The 22707-nt window shown below is 42.9% G+C and overlaps 1 protein-coding gene across 1 annotated transcript in view; it reads left to right on the top strand.

The window, feature by feature from the left end:
* Positions 1–22707, top strand: part of PLEKHH2 (pleckstrin homology, MyTH4 and FERM domain containing H2) — an 89459-nt gene that overhangs the window by 6574 nt on the left and 60178 nt on the right. The window contains exons 2-3 of the mRNA XM_015410160.1: positions 630–759; positions 16729–16791. Of these exons, the coding sequence (XP_015265646.1) occupies positions 637–759; positions 16729–16791 (186 nt within the window). The 5' untranslated portion in view covers positions 630–636. The remainder of the gene's footprint in view (positions 1–629; positions 760–16728; positions 16792–22707) is intronic.

The following is a 22707-nucleotide window of genomic DNA, read 5'->3' as shown; positions in this document are numbered from 1 at the left end:
AGCAAGAGGCTCTTTAGGTCGTCTTTACTTTCTGCCATTATTTTAATCCCTTACTCCCATAAAAATAAGAAATAGATTTATATGCAACCTATCCCATGTGTCTGGCCAAGTACAACCCTCCCCTCCCTTCTCCCCCTTGATTTCTGGCATATCAACATCTTCACAGGTAGATATTGAGATTTGGGGGCAGTTGGGCCAAAAGGTTGCCTACCCTGATGCAGTCATTATTAGTTGCAAAATGTAATGTCATTATGGATTTAACTGGAAAATTTAAAGTCCAGGGAAGTAGTATGAATTGTTGAAGGTTTGTTTTTTTTAGCGGGCATCGGACTGTTACAGCCTAAAAGTGTACAGTTTGTGTACAGTCTGTAATTAGCATACAGAAAATGTAAATATTTAGTTTTGGCATTGTGTGTGTTTTTAATAGCTCTGACAAAAGCTTGTATTGTCCTTTGGAACTTTTAAAACATACTGTTCTAGTTTTATTAAAAACTTGTTGAATTAAGATGTGTAGGAACATGTTTTGTATCCACCCTGTTTTCCATAACATTTAGGTATGTATACATCAAATAAGAAAAAACACAGTTATGTTAAATAATTACTTTTATGAACAAATCTTTTCTCCACAGCACAGATATGGCAGAGTTGCTAGAGCTGGAAGGCACGATAAACTGGAAGGAAAGATGCATAGCTTTGGAGTCCCAACTAATGAAGTTTCGCCTTCAGGCAAGCAAAATTAGGGAGCTATTAGCAGAAAAGGTAGGTCTTAAATGTTGCAAGATGAAAATATTTATTATTAGTTAAGCAACTATAATTATCTTAATTATAAATTCAGTTGGCTTCATAGATGCCTTGCATGTAATCTGGTTGAGTTGGCAAGAGTGATCTCTAGATTTGTGGTCAGGGCTGCTCTTTATTTTTATCTAGGAAAAATATTCTGCAGCGGAAGCAGGATTGTGGTCACTTGCCACCAACCCAGCAAAGGATGATTAAAAACGTGCTTCCGCATGCATAATTATTTGTTGAATCAGAAGCTGCTGGCATAAATCTAGTGCACCTTCAAATCAGCATCAAAAGGTGCACTGAAAATGGATGCCACCCATTTGCACTGTGTTAATGGGATACACATTAGAAGTCACATCCTTAATAATGCATAAATAACTTCTTAGGTATGATTATAGTTGAATTGTGATATATGTATCTAATTTGCTGTCTTCCTAATAGACCTGGTAAAAGGAAGTCCTTAGTACCTTTATATTCATAAGCTTATAACAAGTGTTCTTTTACTTGAGGAAAAATATGTGAAGTAAGTCATTCCTGTCTGGAAAAGTAATGTGTCATCTCAGGTACAAGTTATTTCACTGAGAACTCAAAATATATAACACTCATGTCAGAGGAATGCAATCTCAGGGCATGGGGTGTGGGGTAGGAGGGCTGAGGTGACAGATGATTCCCCAGCAGTAAACATGAACAGAGGTTTGAATATCGGAAGACAACCTTAGCACTTTCCTTATTTACCCTTATCCTGAAGGAAGTCTCTTCCTACATGCCATGGCCATCTGCTCTGGGGAGGGTTTTTAAATAATTTGAATTTGAGCTTGTTAAGGAAAAGCAATTAATAAATTCTGTAAATACGTGATTTGGAATACACCAAAATCACAAATAAGATGAACATTAAAATAATGTGTCCTGACAGATATGCCTGGCTGAGCTAAAAAGGAAGTTTTATTTTTTCTCCAGTTTGGTATTTCTTTCCTGTGCAAGTTTTGTTAAGTGTAAATGTGTTTTCTTTAGAAAACAAGAGGCATTCAGAATAGTTTAACTATTCATTAAATAAGAACTGTACATCATAATACTTTTTGTTTTACAGATAGGTTTTTAAATTATATATACCATTTGGATTGCAGGGGTACTCTGTGGTTGTTCCAGACAGCCAGGGATAAGGGGATCCTTTCCAGTCCGGCTTCCGCCCTGACCATGGGATGGAGACAACTCTGGTCACCCTTACAGATGACCTCTGTAGACATCTGGATCGAGGAGGATCAGCGCTGCTATGGTCGGGGACAGAGGGTGGCGCTGGTTGAGAGGTTCTCCCTGCGGTACCCACTAGAATGTGGAGTGCCGCAGGGGACGATCCTCTTGCAATGTTATTTAACACCTATATGCGCCCCCTCGCCCAATTAGTCTGGAGTTATGGGCTGGGCTGCCATCAGTATGCTGATGACACTCAGCTTTATCTGTTAATGGATGGCCATCCATCCTCCGTCCCTGAAAATCTGGCTGAGGCTTTGGATGCTGTGGCTGGATGGTTGCGGCAGAGTCGACTGAAGTTAAATCCATTGAAGATGGAGGTCCTGTACCTGGGTCATGGGGGTTTGGAGGTGGGCACCAGGCTTCCCACTCTGGAAGGGACACCTCTGGTGCCGGCCCAGTTGGTGAAGAGCCTGGGAGTAACACTGGATACCTCCTTATTTATGGAGGCCCAGGTTGCTGCAGTCGCCAGATCTGCATTTTTCCATCTTAGGCAGATCAGGCTACTGAAGCCCTATCTCTCCCTTCAGGACTTAGCTACGGTGATCCATGGAATGGTCACTTCCAGGCTTGATTACTGCAATTCGCTCTACGCAGGCTTACCCTTGAAGTTGCTGTGGAAATTACAGCTGGTACAAAATGCGGCAGCGTGCCTGCTAACGTCGACGCCTGTGCAGACTCACGTTCGGCATGTGCTCTGTCAGCTGCACTGGTTGCCGGTTGAGTACCGGATCTGCTTCAAGGTGTTGGTAATTACCTTCAAAGCCTTATATAGCCTGGGACCAACATACCTAAGGGACCGCCTCTTCCCATATACGCCTCTGAGAGTCAACATCTCCTGGTGATCCCTGGCCCAAAGGACCTGGTGGAACATGCTCCCTATTGAGATCAGGGCCCTGCGGGCTCTTATGCAATTCTGCAGGGCCTGCAAGATGGAGCTGTTCCGCCAGGCCTTTGGCTGAGGCAGCGGGCATCCACAGATGCCCCCCCCCCCGAGGTTGCAATCTCCCACTTACTGGTAACCGGCTAGTTACATCTATGGGCCGGATTCTCCCTACGGCAAGCATGACTACTGTTTTTATATGTTTTAATCTGTTTTAAATTTTATTGTATTTATTAAATTGTTGTAACCTGCCCTGAGCCCGTTTACGGGATGGATGGGATATAAATGCGGGGGGGAGGGGATTGCTGTTGCAGCAGTGGACAGCACAAAGCAACTACTTTGCTATCTGCAGAAAACCTGAAATAATGTTTGAAATAAGAAATGTGTCCTCTCATAGCAGGGACAGAGGGAGGTCATGAGTACATAAATTGTAATGCTGCCCTCACCCATTCTTCATACCAATTGAACATGTTTAATTTAAAAAGGTATTGGGAGAATGTGTACCATCATGAAGATGTCTTTTTTTCTAGAAGGTCATAAAAGCTGACAAAGACATTCTTGTCTGCAGCTATACTTATCAGTGCAAGTGAATTCAGCTACAGCCAGCACTGGCTTTAGAATATTTTGAATGCAAAATCAGTACTGATGGATCTTAATGATTATTCTTAATTCAGGGCAATTACATATAAGCAATAAATGGTTTCCTGTAAAGCAACTCAATGTGCATAAATTATATACAGTGCTACAGTTTCAAAATGATCATTGAATGTCATTTGTGCACTAATGTCTGTTTAACCTTACAAGTGGATTAGTTGTTGCTTGAGGATTTTTGTATTTTGTTGTTCCTCAAAAGGCATCTCAGCAAACTTTTATATTGTCAAGATTTTTTTTAATTTACTTCCTCTGTACTCCACCTTTCTCCCCAAGGGAGGCCCGAAGCAGTTTACATCATTCTCTTTTCCATTTTATCCTGACAATAACTCTGTGAGGTAGTGGGAGACTGACCCAAACTCACCAGCAAGCTTCTATGGCAGAGTGGGGATTTGAACTTCAGTCTCCCAGAACCTCGTCTGACACTCTAACCATGACATCACACTGACTTAATTTACTACTAAGGGCACAACAAAATCTTTAAATTCAGATATTAAGAAAAACAGTTCTTCCTGATCATGTGCCATTAACAGGTAGCCTGTAATGTTCCTGGGTAACTTGGAGATCTCCAGCCATCAGAAATGAGGGGAGGGGAAAAGATGTCTGGCAAACTGAAAGAGTGTTACAGAATCCCCTCTCCCCATGTAAAATATACTGGAGCACGCACTTGTTCAGCAGACTTTGTTTTGTGTTTGTTTCTGAACTGTATTTGCATAGGATATTTAAGAGTGTTATGATTTCAGCATTTGTGAGGGAGAATGAAGAATTTGAGAGCAGAAAATAGTGCACAGATATTCTGTAGAATGCATGGATTTATTTTGTACCATTATGCTGTCAGAGTGTTTTATAAAATCTTGTATACAAAGAAAGAGGGTCTGCTGAGAATTTAAGCAGAGGCTGCTGTTGCTGCAAGTGGGAGAGGTTTTAATAGGAATTTAAGGAATGGTGTAGAAAGTGTAACGCATTCAGGCCATGAAGTGCAAGTAAAATGTATTTCGTTACAGTTGTGTTTTCTGACTCTGTAAAGGTTAAAAAATACAAAAAAGAAAACACCCTCCTTGAGGAAATGTTGAGAGTACCTTTCTGTAAGCTAATAAAGCGCAGCTGGCACTTAACAATGGAAAATGCATTGCCTGTGCTTTTTTCTAAAGTTTGTGTTTTCCTTTCAGCGAATACACAAAATACGAAAAAGAATAGCATCTTCATTTGTTTCTGCCAGTCAAAACAAGAGCAGAGGCGTAGGTAGCCTTATTTGAATCAAGTGCTCAGGGATCAAGGCAAAGTCAGGGTAGACACAACACAGTTAAATAATGTTATAGGTTCGTGCCAGGCTGTGATGACTGAATAAATTGCACAGGCAGTATTCGAAATTCCTTTTCAAAGTTCAGATCCAGAGGGACAGGCACATGGGAGAATACCCTGAAGAAGCACATCACAGAGCAAGATCTTGCAGGGCAGGGAGGTTTGTGGGATCCAGGGGGGAAAAACACACAAAGAGAACATGAGAACAGACCTTCTAGGTTAGACAACGGTTCATCAGTCCACTCCAGCACCATGTTTCCAATAATGGGCTTCTAGGCAGTCTGGAAGCAAGGTATGGAGGCCTTCCCTTGCTATGTGCACCCAAGCAGCTATCATGCAAAATTCATTACTTGGGAGATTCCCTTTAACTCTTATGTTAATAGCTGCAGACAGAAACAGTTGTAGGGGTCTAAGTGTAGTCCCTTTTAAAAAACCCCTAAATCCTTGCCCATTATTACATTTTATGGCAGCAGATTCCATCTCTCCTAAATCTACTGCCAGTAACTTTCACTGAATAACTCCAAGTATTAGGAAAGATAAAGTGAAAATTATTTCTATCTACTTCTCTATCCCATGCATATTTTTAGAAATTTTTGTCATGTTCTCAATCAACCTGGTGTCTAAATTTAAAAAGTTAAAAAAAAAAACCCTTTATCCTTTCCGTATAGGGAAGATGCCTTTGCATCTCTCAATCATTGTGGTTGTATTTTTCCAGCTCTGTAATACCATTCTTGAAAAATCATGACCAGTATTTTACACAGTATTCCAAATATGGCTGTATCATAGAACTGATATTTTATTTTCAATTCTTGCCATTTCATTGCTCCCTAACCCCTTTTCCTGTTACGTTACTGTCATCCAGCAAGGAGACTAAATCATGTTGTTTTTGTTAGAAGACAATTTCATAGTTGAGAAAGAGCTCACCATAGATTTCTTCAGGTTTTTAACTTGTTATATCTAGCATTCAGGTGACCTCCTTTTACTTTTGTGTATCTGTATGGTGGAAAGATATTTTATGATCTATGACAAAAGTGCCATTTTTGAATGTTTAGAAGGGTATCTTTAGCTTCTTTTGACGTTTTTGCATCCTTTCAGTAATAGTTGTTTACTGAGAAATGACTGTAAAAACAGGAAATAGCTATGGCTTATTTTGGCATTTCTGTCTTATTCCTTATTAACAAAAATGATCTAAACTGGGAGGAAAAGTATATGGAGAGTAAGGAAGAGGAGAAAATGAATGAATGGTGTACTATATTTTTAACCGTAGGTCTTGTGACTAAATGTGGAGAAAAATATATGTTTCTTTATTAGTTTATACTACCTGGGAAGCCTACAAGACTTGTGGGGGTGGGGGGGAGAATTCCATATTCCTCCCCATTGCTGAACCTGGTGAGGCTTCAGGCCCCACCACCTACCACGGAGCCCAGCTGCAGGCATCTCTCTCTGCTGTGCCTGGGCTCACAACGGCAGACAGTGGCTGCCTGCTGGGCTGCAGCAGATGCCAGCGTCCTCCTTCACTGCTCTCAGGCCTGCAGCAGCTGCCAAGTTCCACAGCTGTCGGTGTACGCCTGCTGAGCTGGTGTGCTTCCCTAAGTGCATTGTCTGCACATGCGCAGACAACATAATTGTATTTGAGGGGGATTTAAGATTTCCAGGAAAATCTGTTTGGCATCAGTGTGGCCCTGATCAGCAGATCTAGGTATCCGCAGATAGGGGCCACATTAGTATATAGCTGCTGGAGTAGCTGAACTTTAGCATATTTACCTCTGCTTTTGCAAATCTGTTTTACATCTTTATGTGCTGTCCATATGCTTGGATAACTTTGAGCCTACTCCTGTTCTGCTGCTTTAGCAGCTGTAGTGCATTTAGAAGCTTGGTGCCACAACAGCTGGACTGGCATGCTCTTCCTAGCAAGTGGAGAAGGACTGTCCAGCTGTTCCTCATTTGATTATGTGACCTCTTTTAAGCATTGTGATATGAGGGTAAGGATGCCTTGACAGTCTTTAGAAGTTCACACAGAGCCAGTTTGGTGTAGTGGTTAAGAATGGCAGTCTCTAATCTGGAGAACCGGGTTCAGTTCTCCACCACTTCCCCACTTGAAGCTAGTTGCATGATCTTAGGCAAGTTGCAGCACTCTCAGCCTAAAAATAAGCATAGCTTGCCGCCTAGCGTTTGGTGTAGTGGTTAAGAATGGCAGTCTCTAATCTGGAGAACCGGGTTCAGTTCTCCACCACTTCCCCACTTGAAGCTAGTTGCACGATCTTAGGCAAGTTGCAGCACTCTGAGCCTAAAAATAAGCATAGCTCGCCACCCAGTGGTGCCAAGAAAGAGCTATAGCTTTGGCAGCCAAACAATCCCTTCCAGGATCTCCTGGCTATTCCACACACAATGCCATATGATAATTAATTAATTAAGAAATTCATACAAAGTGCCATCAAGCCATCCATCATTCTCAGTTATTCCAAAAACAACTTGCATACTTTAGCAGGGACTTCTATAGAATAGACTTACAAACAGTCATTCATCTGGTTGCTTTAGGGGAATGAAAATTTAATCCAGGTGAACAAGCAAAGATGCTTTACAAAAATGGAATTCTCTTATTTTCAGCCTCCAATTATGTGTACTGGAAGTGGGCCAGCTAGTTAAAAAGATTCATGGACTAACTATTGTAGACAAGGCTACTCTGGAGTGCCATATAATTTTAGAGTGTTACTGCAGCATGAAAGGTTGGAGGATGGATAGGTCAGGGTAACATTATCAAAACAAAGAGAAAAGTTGCCCCCTTGCTCTGGGATCTTTCTGACAGACCTTCTGTTTCTCGGCTGTTGTGCAGGAGTCATTTATTTATTACTGTTTGTTTAAAATATTTTATGATGCCTTTCCACTCAATTTGGGCCCAAGGCAGCAAACACTTAATAACACCCAACCAAATTCGGTAAGAGATGTAGATGAAAAATTTAAAAAACCCACTAGCTTGCATTACATTCACCAGTGATTCCACTGAATAAATTAAATTCACCAGTGATTCCACTGGATAGCTATTAGAAAGGAACGTAACAGGAAAGTGATCTATAGCACTTCTATTCTTCTTGGACAGTTCATTTATTTAAAATATTCTTCATTTTTAAAAAATATTTCTGACCAAGTGATGCAGCTCACAACAAGAAATGCAAACCAATGACTTCCGGTTTATGGCGGCGCATTAGCAGACTCACCTCCCGGACCTCCCGGGGGTGAAGCTGCGCTCTGGTCGAAGGAGGAGGTGCGCAGGTTCATCACCCCCCCAGGGACCCGGCTGAAGGTGCCCTGGCCAGGGGACTTTTGAGAGGTTGCCTCTTCGCCAGCACAATGCCAGGGAATTGAGGCGCCTCTCCGTCCCGAAGGTTCTTTGTGCCACGAGGCCGAATGGACTCAAGTGACGCCGACCAGGGCAAGCACAGGAGGTCGAGCGGCAGAAATGATCATTAAAAGAGGTCTGAGAGCCAACTATGAATGTGAGTCTAATGTAAGCGGCGGTTAAAGAAAAAAGAATGCTCCCTACCCCATTCTGTAAAACGGAAAGTGAGACAGAGCTGGGTGTCACGGTCTGGAGCACAGGCAGAGGGAAGTCTGAGTTCAGTCTGAGGTCTGGAGCCGAGAAGGGTGGGGCAAGAGCTGAGAGTGAGAATGTAAAGCATCAGCCAAAAGCAAGGTCATTCAGTCCTGGGTTTGAAGCTGGAGGGAGTAATCAGAAGCCAAGAATAACAGTCCAAAAACACAAACCAGAAGCAGGGTCGACAAGCTGATCTGCCCCTTTTCCCTCAAAGACGTCAGCGAAGTCAGCATATTTTTGTGGTAGCTGAGGACCACTGGCTGAGGAAGCAGCCGCCAAGGTGGAAGGCGGAGTGAGGTGGGGGCAGGGCTCTTGGAAGCGCAACTCCTGTTGCACCCAGTCCAGAACGGGGTTGTGTGTCCTCAGCCAGGACAGACCCAGGATTAGCGGGAAATGTGGCATTCAAGTCACATCGAACTGTAGCTGCTCTTGGTGTTGCTGTATGTGCAGGGTAACTGGGCAGGTTTCCTGAGTCACCGGGCCAGAGCGGAGGAGGCACCCGTCGATAGCTTCCACCAGGCTTGGTGTCCTTTTGGTCTGCACAGGGATCTGGTGCTGTTTCACAAAGGTGGCATCAATGAAGCAACAAGCCGTCCCCAGAATCCAGCATGGCATATACGAACAGCCAGCATCCATCAGGCAAATAGAGCTTGACCGGAACCAGGAATGGGCCCGGGTCATTCTCAGGGAGTTCAGAGGACCCGGCTAGTTGCCCCAAACTGATGGGTCCGCTCAGGCTTGGGGCTGGTCCTTTGCTGGCGGGGGTGGTGCCACGCCCAGCTGGGGCCATTTGGCCGGGCATCCAGAGGAGAAGTGCTATAGCTGCAGTACAGGCAAAGGTTCTGCGCTCTGCGCCTTCTGGGGTCACTTGCGGCCGAGCAGCTCCTAGCTGCATAGGTTTGCCCTCATCTCCCCCAGCACTGGGGTTTGCAGGAAGGTTCCAGGGGGTAGGACGGCGTGGGGCCTGCACTGCATGGCCACTGCCCCATGCTTGACTCTCTAGGCGGCCATCGATAGAAAGGCAGAGAGTGATCAGTCCCTGCATCATGGGGGGGTTGGTCCACTCGAGCCAGTTCATCCAGGATCTCATCAGCCAGCCCCTTCATGTACTGGTCAAGTAAGGCTGCCTCATTCCAGGTCAAGTCTTGGGCTAGGAGTTTGAACTCCATGGAGTAGTGAGCAACAGAGTTCTTGCCTTGCTTCAGGGTGTGGATTTTTCGATTGGCTGCAGATGCTTGCTGGGGGTTAACAAAAGCCGTGGAGAGGTGGCTGAGAAACCCCTGGAAATCAGTCAGCAGGGGTGATGGGGCCACGAGCAAGGGAATAGCCCATTTAGCTGCCTGCCCCTTTAAGAGGCTGATAACAAAACACACTTTAGTTTTGTCGTTGGGGAAGTCCCGAGCACGCAGTTCAATATAGAGTTTGCACTGGACTAGGAACGCAGGAAACTCCTCCACATTACCAGCAAATTTCTCAGGTGGTGCTATCGGACAATCTGCAAGGCTGTTCTTAGAGGGGAACGCAACTCCATCCAAGAATGTCTGATTCTTTATTCCTCTATTATTTATTTATTTATATCCAGAATGGACCTCAGGGTGGCTAACAACACAGCACAACAATAATAAAACCATAATTTCAATAAAATCCAAAACTCAAAACACTGCATAAAAATCTACAGCGTTGATGGTAGAGTCCACCAAAATTACATTAGTGGAGTGCCTGGTGGAATAACTCCGTCTTACATGCCCTGCGGAACTCAGGCAGGTCTTGCTGTGCACAAGTCTCCTCGGACAAAGCATTTCACCAGGTCAGTGCCACGATGGAAAAGGCTCTTGTCCTTGTCTACTCAAACAAGTGAATCAAGGGCCAGGCACCACCCAAAGCCCACATGTGGCAGAACATGTTAACACTAGCTCAGTCATTTCTCTCAGGATTGAGTTCCAATTAATAGCCCTCATCCTTCTCATCACTGGTTCTTCAGAACACCTACTGCCACACCTTGTTTCTGGAATCCTTTTGTTTCCCTTGAGCTCTGCTTGCATGTATGTAAATAAAGATATTACGAAAGCCCATCTAGCTCCAGTAAACTATCCAGTAGCACTATCTCTGGACTTCTCACCTTCACAGGGGAGTGTGGAATGTGTAGCAATATCCCAAGAGTGCTAGGTTTGTACTCATTAAGATTTTTATAACAACAGGAGTTCTGATAAATAAGCTTACTTGCTTTCTACGAGAAGAACATCTGACCAGTACAGTTCATTCACTGATACAGTAATAAAGGAAGAACTTGGACACAGTAGATGGCATAGTTGTTTTTCTTGGAGCTGTGTAGTCTGCAGGATTTTTGTTGATGCAGCTGATGACTGGGGGAGAAATAGCACATCCTGGCTTTCATAACTGTTGTTAGAAAGCACACATTCTTTTCAAATAAACGATCCTGAAATCATTGTGACATAGAGCTGCACAGTGGAATGTTTGTAGAATCAATTTTGCAGTGAAATTTTAATTATAAAGGCTAGTGGCAAAAAGAAGGAATGCGGTTTTTAAAGGTGACATTTGATGGTGTATTTAAATGTTTTTTGATGGGTCAAAATAGCTTATACTTAATCTATGATGACAATTAATACAGTTTAGTCTGACTAAAGGAGTCATCCCAAGAATTTGCAAAGCTTTTGCTGAACTAATCAGCAGCAAGATTGGAATGCATAAATCTGCATGTGTACTGGTTGAGATTCTGAGTGAATAGCTGCTTATTGTAGAGTGACATTAGTGGTTGTTGGAGGAAATTTATGCCAATTTCACTCTGAATGAAAAACTGAGCAACTCAACCCAACCTCATCCTACTACTCCACTGAGCAGAATTTGAAGCCCTCTTCCAGCCCAAGGCTCCTTGGAGGAAAGTAGCTTAGTATTGTCTACTGTGGCTGGCAGTGTCTCTCTAGAGTTTCATGGGGAGAGAGGTCCAGGAGAATCACCTGGGACATCCTTCTTCTGGCAGCCACCAGCACCAAGGCCATTTCTACCCTACTAGACAAATTTTTCCACTGGAGAAACTGCAAAATCCTTAGATTCTTTCATATTATACATTTTGAGTGAGGGAAGCATTGTCTTAGAAAACAATTCATTCATTCCAAATGAGAATGTATTTCACAGGAGTCTTTCCACCCCAGAGCTCCCCTCAGTCCAACTTCAGATGTTGCCAGCAAAACAGCATCGTCAGCATAAAGTAAAAGTGGTATAGGAAGACCAGCTAAATACGGAGGATGTCTGGCTCTCATTTTAAGAAACGGCACCAAATCATTAATATAGATGTTAAACAGGCAGGGGGCCAACAAACATCCCTGTCTAACTCCCTTCTGCACTGGAAAGGAGTCTGTCCTGACTCCTGAAGAATTCACTCGAACCGAGGCAGATGTTTTAGAATAGAGAGCCATAATCAATCCCAGTAGTCTGCGGTCAATATTGGTGTTCAATAACTTCTCCCACAATCTGCGACGAGAGATGGAGTCGAAGGCAGCCCTCAAATCCATGAAGGCCGCATAGAGACAACCTCTTGGACGCAAGGAATTTTTCAGTTATTTTTCTGGGCCTTATGATCTCTAAAGCCTTTTTTGTGCAGGATAATTCATCAAATAATTTTGAAGCGTGATAGTTAAACCTGCATTCTTGAGAATTTAAGATTTGCAGAACCGGCTGTGTTCTAAGGAGCAAAATTTCAGCTCTTACAGCTTTAACTTCATAACTTTTAGCCTTTGAACTCACTGCAACTGAATAAACCTGCTAGGGATCCAGCTAGAAGGAGTTCATTTGGCCTTGTTTATATAGCTAATTAAAAATAGCAAGACAGCTGTCTGAGAAATATTACAATGAACAACAAAGTCTTAAATTGTAAAAAAAAGGTTAGGCTTAGTGCATCCTGTGAATGACATCTCATAAAGATAGGGCATTTGTGTATGATATTTCTACTCTGTTCTTGTTGATGTATATATTAAATGTGGCTCTGAAGAGTACAATAAAAATGATACAATTAATAAAAATTAGAAAAATGAAAAAGCTTCTGAAATCTGAACTGGAATTTTGATTGGTTTGTATATAGTGTGTAACAGCTAGTTTCTGGAAATACGCTTAACATCTGTGAGGTATCCTCCTCACTCTGGTAAAAGGGACCTATATGACTTCTGTCATCCCCTTACCTTTTACCTCAGGAGCCCAAACCTTTCCCGTCAGATATAAAAGAATGGGACCGATAGTGTGGTTTTAAATAAAATAAGAAGTAAGATTTATTCTTTATTTTTAAAAAGGTAGGGAAATGGGAAAATGGTTTTCAAAGGTTTTATATGGTCTAAACAGTTGGCAATCAGCCAATTCCCAATATGAACACTAATAACACTGTTGCAGGCTTCTTAAAAGTCAGGCAGGGATAATAAGAACACTAAACCCTATAAGATATTTCCTTACAATAGACAGGCAGTTGTAATGTTACATATCATATACAATGTAATGTATAACTCAAGGCTCCACAGTTGTGCTGGAGATCTGTCTGTCCTTAAGACTTTCCCCTGGATAATAGAACTCCAGTCCTTCCCTGTGTGTGTGTTGGTGTTTCTCTTTTAAACAGAGGTGTGCGTTTTTTACTCTGGCAAAACCTCTCCACAGAGTTTTATCTGTCCCTCTACTCTGTGAGTACATCATGAAGATCATGGCATCCGGCCCTATCACTCCTTGGCAAATAGAAGGGGAAGTCGTGGAAGTAGTGACAGACTTCACGTTTCTGGGATCCCAGATCACCGCAGACTGACAGTAGCCATGAAATTAAAAGACACCTGCTCCTTGGGAGGAAAGCGATGGCAAACCTGAACAGCATGATAAAAAGTAGAGACATCACCCTGCCAACAAAAGTCCGCATGGTCAAAGCAATGGTATTCCTAGTAGTCATGTATGGCTGCAAGAGTTGGACTAAAAGAAGGCCGAGTGCAGAAGAATAGATTCTTTTGAACTATGGTGCTGGAGAAGACTCTTGAGAGTCCCTTGGACTGCAAGAAGATCAAATCAGTCAATCCTAAAAGAAATCAACCCTGACTGTTCCCTGGAAGGCCAGATAATGAAACTGAAGCTCAAATACTTTGGCCACCAAATGAGAAGGGAGCACTCACTGGAGAAGACCCTGATGCTGGGAAAGATTGAAGGTCAAAGAAGACAGGGACGGCAAAGGATGAGATGATTAGACAGTGTCATAGATGCAACGAACATGAAATTGAGCCAACTTCAGAGAACGGCGGAAGACAGGAGGGCCTGGCGGGATCTGGTCCATGGGGTCGCAAAGAGTCGGACTCGACTGTGCGACTGAACAGTCACCCTGTCACTGTGCCGCAAACTGAGAGGTTTCCCTCAGAAGGAAGCCACCCAAAAGCCCCTTCTTAATAACTCCCAGAACCGAGCTCTTCCAACTGTCTCTCTCCCTTCCAACTGTCTCTCACTCTTCCAACTGTCTCTCAACCGACTCCTCTTTTTCCCTCCTGGATGCATTCTGTTGTCATGGAAGAGGCTCACTAATCTGAGAGAGCTCTCCCAATGCCTACATTCAGACTGGTTTTACTTAGACCATCACAACATCTTTTCCCAAATAATAAATTGTTTGTTATATTTCTACCAGTAAAGATGTTACTCCTTTAATCCCTAAAATCTGCTGGCATTACTTAAAGTTAATGAAAGCTATTGAGAGGTTTTAAATGATACAGAAAATGGACTCAGTTGCTACATTTGTTTGCTTGTAACTGTTGAAAACCGAAGTCACCTCAACACCCTTGATCGACTGTGCTTCAGTGATCACTCTGACTGAAGTGACCCAGTGTGAAAGTGACTGTGCTTCAGTGATCACTCTGACTGAAGTGACTGTGAAAATCTATGGTTGGACCACACTTGGAATATTGTGTTCAGTTCTGGTCACTGCACCTGAAAAGGGAGATTGTAGAGCTTGAAAAGTAAAGAAAAGACCAACCAAAATGATCAAGAGGGTAGAACGGCTGCCCTATGAGGATCAGTTAAAACAGTGCAATTTAGCCTAGAAAAAAAGGTAAGTAAGGGGAGACATGATATGTATGTGTTAAGTGCCATCAAGTTGCTTCCGACTTATTGTGACCCTATGAATTAATGTCCTTCAAAACATCCTATCATTGACAATGTTGCTTAGGTCTTGTAAACTGAGGACCGTGGCTTCCTTTATAGAGTTAATCCATCTCATGTTGGGTCTTCCTCTTTTCCTGCGGCCTTCATCTTTTCCTAGCATTATTGTCTTTTCCAGGGATTCTTGTCTTCTCATAATGTAACCAAAGTACAATAGCCTCAGTTTAGTCATTTTAGCTTCTAAGGAGAGTTCAGGCTTGATTTGATCTAGAACCTACTTATTTGTCTTTGGAGGTCTGCTGTATCCATAAAACTCTTCTCCAACACCATATTTCAAAGGAATCCACTTTCTTCATGTCATCTTTCTTAATTGTCCAACTTTCACACCCATACATAGTTACAGGGAATACTATGGTATGAATTATCTTGATCATGGTTGCCAGCAACATATGCTAACACTTCATAATCTCTTGTAGCTCCTTCATGGTTGCCCTTGCCAGTCTCAATCTCCTTCTGATTTCTTGGGCGCAGTCTCCCCTTTGGTTGATGATGGAGCTAATTTTAATTTCTTCATTGTCAGCCTTAAAGTCTTCTTAATCTTCAACTGTAATCCTGCTTTGGTACTTTCTGCTTTACGATTAATCAGTAGTAGTTTCATGTCTTAAGTATTTTCTGCCAGCAATGTGGTGTCATCTATAATATCTCAAATGGTTAATGTTCCTTCCACCAATTTTACTCTACATCTAAATCTAATCCATCTTTCCTGATATGTTCTGCATACAGATTGAAAAAATAGGGAAATAAAACACATCCTTGTCTGACATCTTTGCCAGTTGGAAACCATTCTACTTCTCTATAGTCTGTCCTAACAGTAGCCTCTTGTCTGGAGTACAGGTTGCACATCAAAACAATCAGATGCTGTGGCACACCCATTTCTTTTAAAACCAACCACAGCCTTTCATGATCCACACAGTTAAAAGCTTTGCTGTAATTTATGAAACACAAGCTGATTTTGTTTTGAAATTTTCTTGTATATTCCAGTAACCAATGTAAATTTACAATATGGTCTCTAGTTCTTCCTTTTCTGAATCCAGTTTAAACATCTGATTTCTTGGATATTGTGGAACAGAACTCTTATTCTTCCTTTTTACATGTTCTCTTCTTTTTTTGCACTGGTTACTATAATAATTCTCTTTGTCTCTACATGCAAGTCTCTGGAATGCTGCATTTAGACTTTTGAATCTGTTTCTGTCACCTTTTACTTTTGTTTCTCATCTGTCTTTAGCAATTTTAAGAGTTTCATAAGGCATCCATTGAGGCCTTTCATTTCTTTTGGCTACAGGGCTAGTATTTGTGCGTTTCTCACTGACTTTCATGAGGTGCCAACTTTTTATCTCAGGTATTAGAAACTTATCAGTTACAAGCCATTACCATAGTATGAATAATATGCTTTCAATTTCTGCTGAAATTCTATAATTGATCTTTTAATTACTTGATTCATTAATTTTACCATTATAACCATCACAAATTTTGATGTAGTTCGTGGTGGTTCGTGAAGAGCAGAAAGCAGGGGTTTAAATGGCTCTAAGCCATTTCTGAACTGGGGTTTGGCTTTATCTATGTCTAGGAATGATCAGATGTTTACAGAGGGTAGCTGTGTTGATCTACAGTAGAACAGTTAGATTTGAGTCCGGTAGCAGCTTAGAGACCAACAAGATTTTTTGCATAAAAGCTTTTGAGAGTCAAAGCTCCCTTTGTCAGATGTGAATAGGAATGGAGATCTCCAAGTCTTTATATCTAGTCGGAAGGTGGGAGGGGTGTTGTAAAGAAGCCACATATAGCTCTTTGACTTGTCCCCTGTGGCTCTTCTGAATATTGTGTACCAATATGGCATCTGCCTCATGGTTCAGGAATGTGGACAAGGTCCTCGAAAGAGCTGCCTCAGGAACAATGGGAAAGCTGCAAGCCTTCCTGAGGTATGAACCTCATGCCACAGATGAAACTCATTTGGTTGATGGTAATTTGGTTGAAGTATTATTGATGATGATGATGATGATGATGATGATGATGATGATGATATAAATACTTTCAGTGATGTCTAAAAAGGCAGCTTGCATCTTTTACTTACTTATATCTCTTTGTACAGATGCAGCAGCTTGAAAAACAAGTTATTGATGCAGATCGGCAAGCAGAAAAAGCTTTTCAACAGGTATGTTGATAATGCATGCCATATGCAATAGTTTTCTGAAGCTAAATGTACTGTTTTAACACTCTTAATGTTGGAATGGAAATGGTTAAATATGTGAACTGCCATATGTATATTCAGATATGGTTAGTTTTATATGGAACTAAGCACCTTTCTCTCTTTGAATACTTCATAAAGAGCAGTTGATTCAGCAAAGAAGAAAATGAGATCTCTCGAAAGACAAGTCAATGGTGTTCTACAGTGAAGCCTGGTTGGTCCTGTATGGCTATAGTTTCCATGTCTTTTTGCAACTTCTGCAAATGGCAGCCGTATGAAGCCCAATTAATAGAAGCAAACAGAGGCAAGGAGAAATCCTGTGTGAGAAGCCATTTGTGAGATGTGGCTTGGTGTGCAGTGTTTTTTTTTTTTTTTTTGCTGCACTATTGCACTAATATATATTTCATGACGTGCACATGTTAGAAAAATCTAACTGGCAGAAGATTCATGTGGTAAAATGGTCTTCTGTGCACATTGTATTTGTTTATACCATGTTTATACCTGAAGGTTAGGTCTGTGTAGAAAAGGCTCATTGTAACATGAAGCAGCCCTAACTAGGAACACAGGTCATTTCAAAATCTTGTGAGAAAAATTAGATATGGGCAGAAGCTTTGAGTTCTTGGATTAAATTTATTAGCAGCCTGTAGAGTCCTTCCATATTTGCTTAGCTGGTGAAGCTGTATTTTTAAAAAAACATGGTGAACATCATCTATATATCTTGGTATGCCTGGCTTATAATGCTTTCATAGTGTTAGCCAGGGGTAATTTCCTCCAGGAGAGCACATGCAACAAGCCCCACCCACTGCTCCCAGCAGCCCTCAGTCAGAGCAAGAAGCAGACAGGTTAGTTGCAGAGCCCCCCTGGTCCAAAACAGTCCATTAGCACCTTTAAGACCAAGTTGTATTCAGGTACAAGGTCTCCCTCCTCTGCGAGGACAGATCTGTATGTCCCCCCCCCCCCAGCTAGCAATCCAACAAAACAGTCCAGTGGATCCTGAGAGGTGGGTGTTGCCTTCTGACACACTTCCGGTGATGTCAGGGTGTGTGGCACATGCAAATAAGTTATGCTAATGAGTTATGCTAATGAGCTCCTGCACCTCTTTTTCTACGAAATGACCCCTGGTGTTAGCCAGAGTTATGCTAGCAATTTGTAGATAACTGAGCCTTGACTTTTATCTACAATAAGGGTTTTCATTTTATTTTCTTTGGGCATGTTTAGCTCATCCATTACTTCATGCTGGAATATGAGCTATGTTTATACAAAAGAGGAAGAAAGTATTTGAAGGCCTTTCTTTCCCTTCTAGAATTAGACAAGCTCTGTGGTTGGTCTTTGTAAATATGTTCATTGTGGTTCGTCTTTGTAAATATGTTCATTGACTAATTAGTACAACATATTTCTTATACTTTTAAGTCAATGTGAACTTAAGATCAAGTGTGTGTTTTTGCTTCTGTACAGAGTTATCTGCTAATCCATCTCACAAATATGTAGCTAACTGTTGAGCTCTTGATATGAGAGAAAGGAAAAACATGCACACTGTATCTATTACAGAGAGTACACAAGTATATAGAAAATGTCTTTTCTTCCTTAGTAGGGGAGCATTTAGCCTGTGGGATGGTGTTACTACAAGTGACCTGTCTCGATATTGGGGGAAATTAGCTGTGACACAGAGGAGGCCAGAAGAGTACAAGGGATCACACACCTTTATATACCAAGGTCCAGTTCAGTATGAAGACTCCCTATTTAAAGAGCATTTAGTAGTTTTATTAGAAAATATCCCTGCATACAACCACGCTAAACAATCAAAATGTACACACAAACCAGAAATAAGAAATAAAGAGGTGATGGTAGAAATATTTAGGAGAAGCTATAGGATTATACTACCTTTTCAGATGTGCAGATGTCCATGTGGAAGAAAGTGCAAATGGCCATCGTTTTACGCTAAGACAGAAGAGACCCAAAGTAGAGTCTTTGGGGGAGTACTGTATTGTAGGCACCCCCAGAGTGCAAAGTGAGGCGGCGCTTGCTCTCTATTTTTATAGGAATTCAAGGGACAGTCTCCTGGGCCAGAACTTGATGGGATTAATGACCATTGATGGCCTTACTGGAGTAGGCTGAATGGGTTTGATGACCGTTGATGGTCTTACCAAGGTAGGTTGAATGGGTTCCCAGGCTTAGTGTCCCGGTCCGAGCCCGCCCACAGCAGACGACCCCTCCAACGAGGAAGACCCAAGAGAGAGTCGTCGCTGCCAACCGCCCGTCGCAGCCAGAGGCACATTGCCCTGAGGGCACCCCAAACAGTTGGCCCGGAAGGAGGAACGGGCTGGACAGCAGAGAACCCCAGTGGGCGGAGGTGGGGAAGGAGGGACAGGCCATGCCACAGGAGAGAGCCTGCCATGGGGAAACATGGAGGTGGGGAACATACCTTCGCCGCCACCTAGGAAGAAGATGCTGTGAGCCAGCGAGGAGCCGTCAGGGCGGTGGAGGCGTGCGGGCGAGTCTGGAAGCAAGGGGCAGGGTATAAGGCTGGAGGCAGCACAGCCTATGGGGAGGCAAGGAGAGGGGATGGATAAGTATGGGAACCGATGGGGGAGGAGAAGGCCCACAGGGAGGGATATAAAAGGAGGGACACTGAAGCCAGAGAGGAAGCCGGCTGGGGCAGAGGCAGCAGCACAGACACAAGTGAAAGAGAGCAAGGGTGCAAAGCTGCAGAGTGGCCAGCCAGGGTATGCTCGTGGAGATGGCGCAACCCCACAACACCTTAATTCTGAGGCTTCTGGCAACCTATAAAAGGAGGAAGGCAAGACAACGGAAGGTGGCGCACCCAGGAGGGGTCCCAACACTTAGACAAAAGAGGGAGATGGATCTCTGATAGGTGTCAGGAAGAATCGTTAATGAATCTAATGTTCGATCAGTTTGTCTCAGTATCCTGAGGGAAGGGGACAGGAAGGATAGGTGTTAAGATAAAAGATTTCCACATAGGCATAGGTATCACACAAAGGGGATAACGTGAGGGTATGGAGACAGAGAAGGTTCACCAAACGTCTACTGATTAGCTTTGGAAATGAAGATACTTTATGTGGAGGAACTCACTGTCATTTCATATGCATACCTTTGCTGGGTGGAGTGGGGATTGGAGATTGCCCTCGAGGGCACCTTGTACAACCTTAGACTGAAACCCTTTGCTGAGCTTTGGCTAACTCTTTAGCACAGATGAAGTGTGTTCTCTTTGGCCCAGTTCTGTGGCTCTCTGGTTCAGGCCAGAAGTAAGGTACCTCTCTGTAGGGGCTACCCCACGAGTAAGGTGGAGCCTCTGAGCTACAGTGGGATAAGTAGGAGTAATAAACACTTCCTGAGTAGGAGGATTACAAAATCATACTCCTGCCTCTGTTTCATAGAAGCCGAGAAAAAGAAATAAAAATTAAATGAAGAAAAAGAAAACCAGAAGTAGTGGAAGATTGTGAGAGAATAGAGGGGCATTAAGACTTGCCTAAGCCAGAAGTTGGAGATCTTCTGCCTAACAGCAGATCACTTAGGGTTGCCAACCTCCAGGTGATGATAGATCTCCTGGGATTACAAGTGATCAGTTCCCCTGGAGAAAATGGCTGCTTTGGAAGGTGGACTCTGTGGCATTATACCCCACTGAGGTCCCTCCCCAAGCCCCACCTTTCCCAGGCTCTATCCTTAAAATCTCCAAGAACTTACTAACCCAGAGTTGGCAACACTAACATCACTCCTTATGGACTACTTTGCCGGGGTTAGAGATAGGCAGGCTCCAATCCAGTTAGGTGTATTTGACAGAAAATACTAGCGTCCAAACCTATGCATTGTCCACCTACACTGCATTGCTTTCAGTAGGATGAAAATCTGGATTCTGCCCCACCTGGTGATAAGTAGTTATGTGTGGCTAAAGATGGTTTGTGAGAATAATGAGTTTTAACCGACATGATAAAATATGGGAAGGCGGGGACTGCAGACAGTTTCATGTCATTCCAAAATAACAGCTTACACAGTTAAAACCCATTTTTGCAAAAGAGCAAAAAAATCAGGGTGGCATTAGTTCAAAGTTACTGTTTAGATTTCAGTATGAAAACACTGCCTTTGATTACAGTGAGAACTATTAGAAAATTCAGAGTATTTTTTTTTTAAATTTAGATTTCATTTTATCTTCAGCTACATTTATTATTTATTTACTTCATTTCCCCCCACCTTTCTCCACAATGAACACCCAAAGCAGCTTACATCATTCTTCTGTCTTCCCTTTTATTCTCACAGCAACCTTGTGAGGTAAGTTAGGCTGAGTGGGTGTAACTGGCTCAGGGCCCAGCAAGCTTTCACATAGGGTTGCCAGACCCCCTGGTTTGGCGGGACCCCTTTAAGTGCATGCAGCCGGCGGGACTGTCCCCTCGGGGGCAGGGCTTGGAGCCGGGACATCCCCAATGTGACATCACCACGTTGGGGACACCCTATCCCCTCTGGAAACACCCCCCAAAGTCTCCTGCCGGGGACGAAGATGGACCTGGCAACCCTACTTCCACAGCATTGGTGATTTGAACCTGTCTCTCCCAGATCCTATTATGAAACACTAAGAACTACACAGCAGTGGCTTTTGTGGGGTGAACAGTAATAATAATACTTTCAATTTATTAATCGCTTTCCCCAGTGGGCTCAAAAAGATGTACAGTTACACATTAGACAGGGGACTAACAATGTTCATTGGGGATAGGGAGGACAACATATATTCATTTTTAATTGCACACACTGTCACTGCACGGTGTAAACGTCCTCTGACTTGGCTCAGTCATTTTCCGAATGGCTGCTTGCCAACCAGGCTTCAGGTCCCGTATGTCACATCGCCACACTGCCACCGCCTTGCCGGAGACATCCACTGCAGGGATTTTTTGTAGCCGAAAAGTTCTTTCGCCTTTTTCCGACCTTGACCAGGAAGTCCCGACCGTCAGCTAACACCCTCCCGCAAGGGAGATTGGTGTGCCCACCCTCTCTAAGGAGTGGTTCCCATTTTATCTACTCGCCGAAGCTTTCGAATCGCTGGGTGGACGATGAGCTGGGGACAACAGGCTGGCTGCTCACACCAGCGTGGGGCTCGAACTAACACAGTTCGGATGTTAAGACAGTGGGATATACTCACTGTGCCACCGCTCCCCCTAGCAAACAGCCAGGCCTGAGTGAGTCGTGCAAGTTGGGTGGCTGCAAGTCACCCAATGATTACTGCTGAGCCTGGCCCTGTTGAGCCCTCGAAGGCCAAAGCAGTGCTGGAAAGGGCCTTTTACTGACAGAAATGAAGGGTTGAAGACTGTTGCCCAGCAGTGGCCTCAGAGGCCATTTGTTTCTTAAAGCTACAGGTGCTTCTTCTTTTATTTCGGGAAGGTTAACCGCCCAGTATATTTTTAAAATTTATATTTCAGATTTTTCTGCAGATTTGGGGCTTTTCTCAGGCTTGTAGAAAGATGTCCCTGGCTCCCACCTCTAGATTTAAGTATCTGCAGATTTGGTTGTGTTGAGAATTAAATGTGTTGATATATTAGATTTCCATTTATTATTGCAAACTTCTCTGAGTTCCTCCATTGTTTACAACTCTGTAATTCTGTTCAAATGTTACATTGTCAAAATGCCAAACTTTGGCTTGGTGCTATATGTATAAACCTTTCGTTGACTGTGTAATTTTTAAAACAATCACAACTTATTTTGTGTACTTCTTGAATTTTAATTCAAAATATAGTACCCTTTTGAAGCTTATGATAGGCCCATTCAGATGGATTTTGTTTCATTCTTATTTCAAGTTATACACACAAGAATGAAAAACAAGAAGGATGCATAAAAAGAAGCTTCCCAGCATGTGACTTCAGGAGACTATTCATTAACACA

The sequence above is a fragment of the Gekko japonicus genome, unplaced genomic scaffold (genome assembly GCF_001447785.1).
Source record: "Gekko japonicus isolate JY-2015 unplaced genomic scaffold, Gekko_japonicus_V1.1 scaffold681, whole genome shotgun sequence".
Lineage (NCBI taxonomy): Eukaryota > Metazoa > Chordata > Lepidosauria > Squamata > Gekkonidae > Gekko > Gekko japonicus.
Note: the sequence above shows the minus strand (reverse complement) of the source record. Positions and strands in the feature narration are given on the sequence as shown.